The sequence below is a fragment of the Canis lupus genome, chromosome 6, assembly GCF_011100685.1.
Source record: "Canis lupus familiaris isolate Mischka breed German Shepherd chromosome 6, alternate assembly UU_Cfam_GSD_1.0, whole genome shotgun sequence".
In the NCBI taxonomy this organism is placed as follows: domain Eukaryota; kingdom Metazoa; phylum Chordata; class Mammalia; order Carnivora; family Canidae; genus Canis; species Canis lupus.
In genome coordinates this window covers 63352040-63364164 of record NC_049227.1, presented here as the reverse complement: position 1 = coordinate 63364164, position 12125 = coordinate 63352040, and the positions used below count along the sequence as shown (strand labels likewise).

The following is a 12125-nucleotide window of genomic DNA, read 5'->3' as shown; positions in this document are numbered from 1 at the left end:
ATGCCATTATTTGACGCAATTGCAAAATGAACATCTAAATTTTTCCATTGTTTAATTATTCAAATTCCTTTTTTTCCTCTAGCTACTAATCTCCACTAAATCTTCTTGTCTTTCTCCCTCACTTTCTGTGCTATTCTTGTTCTTAGATCTTAAGTGTCATGACTGTTGTTTTCAATTCCAGTACTTTGCTAACCTTGAAGTCATCTGGTTTGTGATCCAACCAAAGTACAACTTTTTTTTTTAAAGATTTTATTTATTTCTTCATGAGAGACACACAGAGAGAGGCAGAGACACAGGTAGAGGGAGATGTGGAACTCTATCCCAGAACCCCAGGGCAGATGCTCAGCCACTGAGCCACCCATGGGTCCCTATTTCTGTTTTTTCTTTACCTGGATTGAACATAGATCTGTAAACTATATAAACACTAAAGAATGCAGAACACTGAGGAATGATCATAGATTTAGCAACTGAAATATACTGAGGCAGTGAGAGCCATTTGATCTGAGTATGTGGGGCTTGATCCCCGAACCCTGAGATCATGACCTGAGCCAAAGGCAGACACTCAACCGCTTAGCCACCCAGGTGCCCCATAAAACTTTTTAAAGTAAGCTCCATGCCTTGGCAACATGGCACTAGAACTCACAACCCCAAGATCCCAAGTTGTATGTTCTACCAACTGAGCCAGATGGGTGACCCAAAGTAAAACATTTTTGACTGTGGGTTGAGCTCATCTTGTGCCCCCTTCTCTGACATTCACCTGCAAAGCCCAGATTTATTTTGTTGCCAGTTAAAGTTGTTTAACTGAATCCCTATTCAAACATTATTTTTGTGGGATGCCTGGGTGGCTCAGCAGTTGAGCGTCTGCCCTTGGTTCAGGGCATGATCCTGGAGTCCCAGGAGCCTGCTTCTCCCTCTGCCTATGTCTCTGCCTCGCTCTCTCTCTGTCTCTCATGAATAAATAAATAAAATCTTTAAAAAAAAAACATTATTTTTGCATATTTCTTGGAAAATATTTAAGAAACCAATTACAATATTTTATATGTTAGACTAAAAATTCAATATCTGAAAAATCAACTTCACAGACTTTTTAAACTACTGATAGTGGAGTAGTTCCTATTAAAAATGCAGAGAAAATGATTAATTTTAACCCCTTAAAGGAAAACTTCTGGTTTTCCCAACACTACGACTGCCCATTGCAACAGAGTAAAATTTAAAATGCAATCTATAAAGTTGCTGAAAATGTTTCAAAATGTAATGATAAGCACTAAGAAACTTAATTTTCTTATCTTGTTCTGATGGATTTATATTTTTAATCACCATTTTATTAGCCTTTTATGTATAGTATAATTGCTTTATTTAACAGAACATATTGAGTGCCTAGTTAATGCAGAGCACTGTCTTAGAACTTGGGTGCGTCAGTGTAAGCAAAATATAATCTCAGACCTCATAAAGCTTAGTCTAGTGAGGAAAAATAGAACAAAAAGGAATAGGGAAAAAAATGATAGCTTTTCCCTAAAAAACCTGCCCCAAATTTACTCATAGAAAATGTGATACAGCAAATAGCTGGTCTAGGAGTTACACTCTCTCTAAATTTTAATGTTCTTAAAACAGCAAAACCATCTTTAGAAAGCAACAATTTTGTAAAAACTCAATACATTAAAAAAGATGAAAAGAAAACTATTTTGATCAAAAGGGAAGTGTGTTTACATTTGGTTCCCTCACCTGTTGCCAATCTGGCTCCAGAGCTACTTCCAAAGAAAATCAGGGCTTAGCAGAAGATAATCCTGAAATGCCAATTGGCAGGATGATTTTTACCTTCCAGTGCCAATATGCTAGGATTCTAATTGATCACTTTGAAGATAGTAAGATTTTTCAAATGGAAAACTTAAAGCAAATTTTATTGCCCCAAATTAAAAAATAACAAAAAATTAAAGTAAAAAATGAAAGGGGCGGGGAGGGTAGAGCCAACTCTTTTCACCTCTGGAGTAGGGGAAATTCCAAAAGAAAATATAATAAGTAAGATATGCACAGCAAGAGGAGCCAAAACCTTCTACTTAATGCATAGAGATGGGCATTCAGCAAGTTAACATCCGATGGCCTATTCTCTGTATCACAAGGGTTTTCTTTTTCCCAATCCTCACCAACGCTTGTTATTTCTTGTCTTTTTGATATTAGTCATTCTGATAGGTATGAAGGGAATATATCACTGTGGTTTTGATTTGTATTTCTCTGATGCCGAGTGATGTTGAGCATCTTTTTATGTGTCCCTTGGCCATTTGGATGTCTTCTTTGGAAAAAGTCTATTCAGGTCCTCTGGGGCAGTCATTTAAATAACATAACTTCTGATACAGAATAAATGATAAAGAAATCAGGTACTGATAGTAAACTTTGATATCTCTAGGTAAGCAAGTTTTCATTTGTGATTAGAATGACTAAGATGGCTCCTTTCCCAATTCCTAATGCTTATTAGAATTAAAGCAGTTGAAACACACATTTAAAACTTTAACTTGAGAGCTCCCTTATGTGAGATACCAAATGCAGAAATCAAACCAATTATCCAGAGAATCTTGATGCAGGATTTTAAAATAATTAATAATATATACCAATTCAGTTAAGATATAAATTAGAAATTATTTTTAAGCCTGTGTTTAAAAGAAAGCAAAAATTTTAACTTTACAAATTTAAAAATTGAAATATTTTATTCACTTCCTATAATTAATGTGATGTATTTTAAAAGACTATATCAAGCATTTTTGTATTTTGGTCTGTCCTCATATGTATCATTAAAAGAGTAACAAAGAGATAAATCTATGCAACACACTTTGCTCACTGCCCTTAGATGCTTTGCCTACAGAATCATCACAACAACCTTGAGGTAGGCACTATTTATAGAGAAGCATACTGAGGCTTAGGGGAATTAATATGTGCCTGGGCCACAACCTGGATCCGAATTCATGCCTGACTCCAAGGCCCAAGCACTTTTACCACCGTGTGATACACAAAGCTCCTAAGTACTTTCATGTTTGTTACTATGCAGGGTGGGGAAGAGGAGTGGGGGTTATTACAGGATAAGAAAATTTTGGAACTTAAATACAGCCTCCTATATAGAACATACAGTTAAATACATATTCCTTTTAGTTCTGAAAATATATAAGAGAGGTATTAGGAAAATAACTGTCAGCTTTTTGTTATTGACTAGAACAGGGGATAGATAAGTAAGATGGAAAAATCAAAGATGATTGTCAAATTAAGCCTGGATAATTTGAAGAACAACCATGAATAAAGATGTCAGGAAGTAGAAATATCAGAAAGGGAGACAGAACATAAAGACTCCTAACTCTGGGAAACGAACTAGGAGTGGTGGAAGGGGAGGAGGGGCGGGGGGTGGGGGTGAATGGGTGATGGGCACTGAGAGGGGGCACTTGACAGGATGAGCACTGGGTGTTATTCTGGATGTTGGCAAATTGAACACCAATAAAAAATAAATTTATTATTAAAAAAAAAGATGTCAAGAAGTAGAACTGAAGGAAGAAAAAAATGAATTCTGCTTCATACCAGTTGAACTAAAAATGAGAAGGGTAAAGAAATTAATATTTACAGAGTTCCTATTATGTGACAAGAGGTGTGCTGAGTACCTTACAAACATAACTTTTTATTTAATTCTATAAACATATTATTAAATCCGTATGACAAAAGAAAGATGATACTGAAGCTCTAAGATGTTAAAGAGCTTCCCAAGATCAGGTTGCTAATAAGTAACACAACCATAATACAAATCCAGATCTGACCAAAATGTGTACATTGATCTATATGTCTACAATATTATCAGCAAAAGCAAAAAATTTAAATGGAGAAATTTAAAGGTATCAATTCATAACTATTTGAAAAAGCAAAATCTAGAAAAGATTTTCTTCAATCACGTATGGGCATATTTAATGATTAGCTAATTCAAACACCCTATCATTGAAAGAGAAAAATATTTCCATTGAATCATTTACCTGGCCAGAGTTGAAGTAAGTAATGAAGAACTTCAATATGTTTTTTAAAATCCAAAGCACTTGCAAGTTCTTCTGAATCAGTAAAGACTCTGTTGTTATGGGTGGAAGTCTCTTGCCTCTGACTTAGTAATACTGGTCCAAAGCACACAGCCAAATTCTGGCAAGTCATCTTATTCACTTCATGATAAGAAGCCACCAATTTCAGATGATCCAGCAACATCTTTAGGGTTGCCTAAATTAAATTAAATTGCATTTCACTTAATAGAGTTATATACAGGGGCAAATTCAAGGACATAATTCTAGCAGAAAATATAGATATGCATCCTGTCACTTTTCAAAAGGTTGTTTCAAATATTTGCTTGTAAATTGGATATTTGGGACTTTGAAACATAATTTCTTATAAAAACATTACACAGGACCCTAGGTTCCAATGACATAATTTGATCCATTAAAATGTATACTCTAAAAGGCTCAGAATGCATTCCAAGTTTCAACGGGAGTCCCTAAGAAAATATACATCAACATTTTCTTCTCTTTCCTCCTTTAAAATGACAATAGCAAAAGCTGTGATGGAAGAGGACTCAGGTAAGAGTGTTTATCTTTAAGCACAGATAAATCCTGTAGTCATAAGTAGGGGACTACATCTTAAATCTAGGGAAGCTAACAATTTCAAACAGGGCCCAGTTCTATTATAATTCAGATTAGGAAAAAGGTCAATGCGTTTAACTAATAAATACTTTAACTAGACAAACCATGACTAGTATAACTAGATGTAACAGTAAAATTTGTTGAAAAAGAATACTTTTTAATAGTTGAAGAAACTGATAAGGGGAGTTTGCTCAAGAAATGGAAAATTATTCAGGTTTAAGCAATTATGGAAAGAAATGATGTTTTGAAGTACTGGCTTAAGATAAATCATTTAACAAATAAAATGAGTATATAATTTCTTCATAATTACATTAAAGAAATGAATGACAAATAAAACTGTATCATAAAAATTTTTTAAAAAGAAAAAAATCAAAATGACGTATTTCCAGAGCCAAAAGTGACAACTGGATTCAGTGATCAGAAGGTCATTAGTAACCCTGGCAAAAATAAGTCCAGAGAGATAGGGTAGGAAGCCAGATTACAATGTGTTGAGTAGTCAAGAGTGGTGAAGAAGTAAGGTACAACCGAAATAAACATTCTTTCAATATTCAGCTGTGAAAGAACGGAATGAAAGAGAATGAAAACCAGAGGAAGACTATAATTGATATTTTGAAATCAAAACAAATCAAATATATGAATCATAAAAATAATGTAAATAATAAATAGCCGTTCCTCTTCTCCATTTACTATACATTTCGTAACACAAGTGGGACTCTACATACATTGACATCTTAAGTCTAGTTTCAGCATATTGTGCTATGAACAACACACACACATACACATGTAATCACCTCTGGTTAAGTATCTTAGGTTTAATCTCAATAGCAAATGAAGGAATATAACTTAAAATAAGAAAATATTTTTTGTCTACTAAGATGAGCCAAAAAATGTAATTGTTGTGTCCCTCTTGAAAAGTAATATGTAAATGTATTAAGAGCCTTTAAATGTTTACATCATTTAAATGAACAATTCCACTCTTGAGATTCTATTCTAAGTACATAATTCTACTAGGTGAAAAGAAATCTCCGCATATAAATATATACAAATAGGCTCAAAACCTAAATATTATGCAAAAGAGAATAGTGACAAATTATGTGAAGTCCACTCAATGTAATATTATGAAGCCTTTTTAGAAAGGACGCTAATAGTATGAGCTTTAGGGCCTGAAAGGCCAAAATTCAGGTGACAGTCTACAACACTCATAAAAGCTATATAACTTAGACAAGTGTTTAAGTTCCTGGACACTCATTACTTCACTTATAAGTAAAATGACACAATTTTACCTTATATCAAGGAAGGAATATTTCTATCCCTTCACCCCACCCTTCTACTGCTCACACCTCTCTGTAGCTCTTCCCTTCTTCCCACCCAAAGGAGTATTTATTAATTGTTAATCTAATTGGAGTGAGCACAGGATGTTCAGAAGATTACAGTATACAAGTGAATCAAGTTTTGGGGCTTAACATTGCCCTACACTTGGGAGCCTAGGTGGCTCAGTTGGTTAAGTGTCTGCCTTCAGCTCACATCATGATCCCAGACTCCTGGGATCCAGCTCCCCATCAGGCTCCTTGCTCAGTGGGGAGTCTGCTCTCTCTCCCTCTGTCCCTCCCCCCTACCTGTGCTCTCTCCCCGCTCTCTCTTTCTCTCAAATAAATACAATCTTAAAAAAAAATTCTATTCACTCTTGCCCTTTTACTCTCACGTGGTAAGAAATATAGATAGAGTCAGCCTCATCTGGACAAGTCCAGCCATCTCTCCCTTATTTTCCTTTTTTTTTTTTTTTAAAGATTTTATTTATTTATTCATGACAGACACAGAGAGAAGCAGAGACACAGGCAGAGTGAGAAGCAGGCTCCATGCAGGGAGCCCAATGTGGGACTCGATCCTGGGTCTCCAGGACCATGCCCTGGGCTGAAGGCAGGTGCTAAACCACTGAGCCACCCAGGCGTCCCATTATTTTCCCTTTTGTTCTAGGGAACAACAACTAAAGTTAGGCTAAGACTGGTTTTGCAGACCCAGCTACCCTTCTATCTACTCTGCAGGCATGTCTGAAGATACTGATCTCAAGATTTAGATTGTGTGGAGGCGGCAAATGTGAAGAGGCAAGAAGGATAGAAATGGTGGTGGTAAGGGTTGCTTAAGTCTTGAGGCTAAGCCATGTACACTAAAACAGTTACCATAAATTTTTTTAATTCTAAAAGGAAATAAATTAATATGCTAATTATTGTTGCCTTTGGATATTGATAATTGCAATTTTCCATTCTTTGCTATATCTTCCCAATTTTTCTATAATAAACAAATATTACTTTAATAATAAGGTAACTGTACTCTTTAAAAACATATAGGAAGTACCTGTGCCTGACTAAAACTACATAGAGAAAAAATAAAACTGTTATCTAGATTTACTCTAAGAAGCAGTTTTTAGAGTTATGTTGTTTAAGGAGGTTTTAATAAAGGCAGAACTTATACTGCCACAAATGTGAAATACCTGAAAAATTATTTGTAACTCTGCTGCTAAGTATATATTCGTTAGCAGACTTTTAGGGAAAAAGGTATACCACATATGCTTACCTTCTCAACATCAGGCAGACAATCAAGCAGGTCAACAGTGTACTTAGAGTCACCTGGGTCATTCTCACATCCGCTTGATGACATTTTCAAAGGATTTTTTGCCATTGCGTCTAATACAGCCTCATAAAGCTGCTTTGTTATCAGAGGAGAAGGAAGTTCTCTTAGATAGTCCTTAAGAACACCTTTAGAAAACAGAGATAGCAATTGGTCTTCAGAGTAAAATAAAAAACTGTGAAAAAAATTTAAATTAAGTATTGTTCTAGCCAACCTTTAATATGCTGAAAATAATAAAATAACAAAAACCTATTATAACAAACACCAGTATTTTGTGATCTTATAAACTGCCTTGGTAATGGACTTCTTGTTTTGAAAGCATGCTAAAAATGTACATACATAATCATCATACATATTAGATTTGTTACTCATAAAGTAAGCAATTCATGGTACATATACTCTGTTGATTCTGGCCCTCTATAAATATATGTGAAACAGAAGTTGAGAAAACAAGGCATACTAATATTAATTATAAATTATTTCAATTATATGAATTTTGAGTTTCTAGACTTTTGATAGTTAAAGAATACCAATAGTCCATGTACAGCATGGTGACTATAATTAATAATACTGTATTGTGTATTTGGAAGCTGCTAAGAGAATAGATCTTGTTTTGTTTTATTTACTGACGAGAAAGAGAGTATTCTTCCTTATATTGCTTTGTAGATTTTGGTGTTATATCCAAAGAGAATGCTGGATCAAAACATCTGTTTGAATAAACTGGAATCACATCTTGCTACATAAGATTTTCTAAAGTGGGGTTTTAGGGAAGCCTGGGTGGCTCAGCGGTTGAGCATCTGCGTTTGGCTCAGAGCGTGATCCTGGACTCCTAGGATCGAGTCCTGAATGGGGCTTCCTGCATGGAGCCTGCTTCTCCCTCTGCCTGTGTCTCTGCCTCTCTCTCTCTCTCTCTCTCTCTGTGTCTCATGAATAAATAAATAAAATCTTTTTTTTTTTTTTTATTTATGATAGTCATACAGAGATAGAGAGAGGCAGAGACACAGGCAGAGGGAGAAGCAGGCTCCATGCACAGGGAGCCCGACGTGGGATTCAATCCCGGGTCTCCAGGATCGCGCCCTGGGCCAAAGGCAGGCGCCAAACCGCTGCGCCACCCAGGGATCCCAATAAATAAAATCTTTAAAAAAAAATAAAAGTGGGGTTTTATAGCCACATCACAGATATTCCAAAGTATGGATATTCCAGAACTGCATCTGGTCAGGTACTACAGATGGAATACTTGGGTTGTTTCTAATCTTTTGTTATTCCAAAACATGCTACAATGAATAGCCTTGCACATCATTACTTGTATGTATTCAGGTATGTCTATAGGATAAACTCCCAAAACAGGATCACTAAATCAAAAATGCATTTGTGATTTTGAGGTAAAGGAGGGATAAGGATGTTTCCTAGGTTTGGAGCTTGAACATCTAGGTGGATGGCAGTGCCATACTTTAAACAGTGGGGGAAAAGGACAGAAAGGAGTTTCATTTTGAAAATATTCAGCCTAAAGTATCTATGGGACATTAAAGGTTGCTGGATATAAACTCTAGGCTCAGGAAAGAGATGGCTGGAGACCCTGAGAATGATCAACTTAAAGATGATAACGAAGCTTGGGAATGGCTGAGATAATCAGGGAGGCACAGAATATGTGAGAAGGGCCTGAAGAACACCAGCTTTTAAGGGGTCATTACGAAGAGGATTTTTCCAAAGAGAACTAAAGAAGTATGGATGGTAAGAAGAGGCAGAGATAGGGTAAGGGGAGACTGGCAAGTACGCTGCCAAGGAAGTCAAGAAAAAACTGTTTCGACAAAGAGTCTATGGTATCAGCTGATAACCAGTAATAGGTTAGATAAAAACCATGTTAAATACTATGGGGAACAGTGTTTCGCCAACTTGGCTGCACGCTGAAATAACCTGAAGAACTTAAAAAAAAAAAAATTCCAGAGCCCCATGCCAGCCCTACTAAATCATAATCTCCAGGAGTTAGGGCTCACGTCCCTGTAATTTTAACAAATTCCTGCTGTGATTCTAAGGCAGGAGTTTTTGTAACTAGGTAGAAGAAACATGAGATTATTTAAAATAAGGACCAAAAAGTGTCCACCAGAGAAATAAGTCAGCAGCCTTGGTAGGCCCAGCTTCAAGGGAATAAAGAACATAGAAGTCAGGTTGGGTAGTAAATGGATGTTAAAAAATAGAGAAAAAGAAAGAAAGATATGCAATCTACTCTAGAAATCTCGCTTTGAGAGAAGGTGATAACCATAGATGAGTGGGAAGGGGGGAAGCAGGATCAAAGTAGGGATTTTTTTTAATATGAAAAAGAACTGAACATTTAAATGCTAATATAAAGACATTAAAATGGTTTTCAAGATCCAAGAAGGAAGAATATGATCAGGTGAGCAAAATCCCCGAAGAAGAAGAAGAGACTCATAAGAACACATGAAGGAATTAAAATTAGTCCAAAATGTGAGGAAGATGATTTCTATACTGTTACAGAAAAGGCAGTGGAAAAGTGGAAAGGATGTATGCCAAAGAAGGCATGCTGGCAGGCTGGGTTACAAGTAGAAGAGGTTCCTATCTGATGGCTTCTATTTGTTCCATGAAGTTGGGAGACAGGGTCATCTGCTAAAGTGACGTGAGTGAAATAGGATATGAGAAGTGAGAAGATATTAAACAGACACTCTGAAGAGTGAGAAAAGGGGGGCTGGAGAGAGAAGAACACATATTTATTAGCAGACATCACCGAAAGCCTAGTTAATTTTGAAGTCCATGGATTTATACTGGTAGCAACATACACCTTTGTATGACTTTTTCTAGTAGCAATCAGTAAGTCAGATACAGGCTAGAAAAACAGACAGTTGTTCCAGCCAACATGCAGCATCGTGGACCAGATTTAACTCCCTGCCTGAGACAACTGGGAACACCAGATAAAATATATGGAAAAAAAAAAAAAAAAAACTACGTTCAACACATTGGACATCAGGCAAAGAAGGATATGATCCCTAAGGGATGGGAAACTAATGAGATATGCCCATAATTGCCTCAGCTTACTGCCTGGAAAGCCTTTCCAGGTCACAGTGAGAAGGTACAAACACAATAACTAGTAGGTCTAGCTAATTTGGGGAGAGGAAACTAGAAGTCTAAGAAGATCAAAGCAGCTAGAGCTTGAAGAACAAAGTATTAGAGAGTAGACAGCTGCCCAGAAAAAATGCTAGAGATTTCCAAGACTCCCCGAGTCTCTGAGTACTGATCAGCACGTGCAGGTGAGGAAATTAACTGCCCACAAAGATTAGAGGAAACAACTTCAGAAGCTTACACTGGCAGGCAATAGCTCCTGTTCTGAGCAACCAAAGTGAAAAACTTCATACCTCATGGGATTTGGGTACAGTACTGTTATGGGTTGAATATGTCTCCCACACACAAAAACCCCCTATATTTAAGTCTTAGTCCCCAGTACCTCAAAATGTGATCTTGTTTGGATCTTTATAGAGATAATCACATTAAAATGGGGTCATTAGGGCAGGTCCTAATACAATATGACTGGTGTTCTTATAAAACGGAATTTGGACACAGAGACAGACATATGTAGAGGGAAGAGGACATGAAGAAGCATGAAGAGAACACCTTGTGAAGACAGAGGATTAGAGTGATGCATCTATAAAACAAGGAATGCCAAAGATTGCCAGCAAATCACCAAAAGCTATGATGAAGCAAGGAAGACTTTCTCTACAGCCTTCAGAGGGAGCAAAGCCCTACTGACATCTTAATTTTGGACTTCCAGCCTCCAGAACCATGAGGCAATAAATTCCTATTATTTTAACCAACTACCTTATGGCACTTGGTTACAGCAGCCACAGGAAACTAATATGAGTACACAGAAGGGTTTTGTTTTAGTAGTGAATCAAAGAAATAGAAAAAGAGAAATCCTATTAAAAGCTGCTCTCATTCTACTTATAAGCACAATCAAAAAAGAATCAAACTATTCCCAAGTAACTTACCTAGTATACCAGAACAAAGCCCAGAAGCATCTAAAAGGATAAAAAATATATATATCTAGCAACCAAGAAGATAAAATTCACAATCTGACATCCAACAAAAAGTTACCATGTATATAAAGAAGTAGGCAAATATCAACTATAACAAGGAGAAAATCAATTGTGAAGCAACTCAGAAATGACACAGATGATAGAATTAGTAGACATGGACATCGAAACAGTTATTAAATGGTATCTCATGCATTCAAGAAGCTAGAAGAAAGACTGCACATGTTAAGTAGAGACACAGAAGGTATAAAAAAAAAGATCAAATTTCTAATAGTGAAAACTAAAATATCAGTGATTTAAAATACAATGGATGGAATTAATTTTAGCAGAGAAGATTAATGACTTGAAGACCTTAGCAATAGAAATAATCTAAAATTAAAGAGATTTTTTTTTTAAAAGACTGGAAAAAAATTGAGTAGAATATCGGTGAGCTGTAAAACAAACACGAGTGACCTAATACATGTGTAATTGAAGTCTTTAAAGGAAAGGGGGAGGTAGAAGATGGATGAGTCAAAACCACAATCATAGTTGAAGATTTCAACATGCCTCTCTTAACAAGAAGAAAAAAAACACATAAAGACACGGAGGATTGGAACATTATTAATCAACTTGACTACATTGGTAATTATAGCATATTACATTCCAAAACACCAGAACGCATATTCTTCTCAAGGGTTCAAAAGAAAACATTTACCACAGAAGTGTATATCTTTGACCTTAAAATAAGTTTAAGAACAAAAGAATTCAAATCACATTAAGTATGTGCTATGATTATAATGAATTAAATGAGAAATTAATAATTTTAAAAATATGG

The 12125-nt window shown here is 35.9% G+C and overlaps 1 protein-coding gene across 1 annotated transcript in view; it reads right to left on the bottom strand.

Annotated features, from left to right (window-relative positions):
* The window catches only part of SYDE2 (synapse defective Rho GTPase homolog 2), a 48390-nt gene that overhangs the window by 3720 nt on the left and 32545 nt on the right, over positions 1 to 12125 (bottom strand). The window contains exons 6-7 of the mRNA XM_038538955.1: positions 7218 to 7399; positions 3999 to 4230 (exon numbers count right to left, since the gene is read on the bottom strand). Coding sequence (XP_038394883.1) covers positions 3999 to 4230; positions 7218 to 7399 — 414 coding nt within the window. The remainder of the gene's footprint in view (positions 1 to 3998; positions 4231 to 7217; positions 7400 to 12125) is intronic.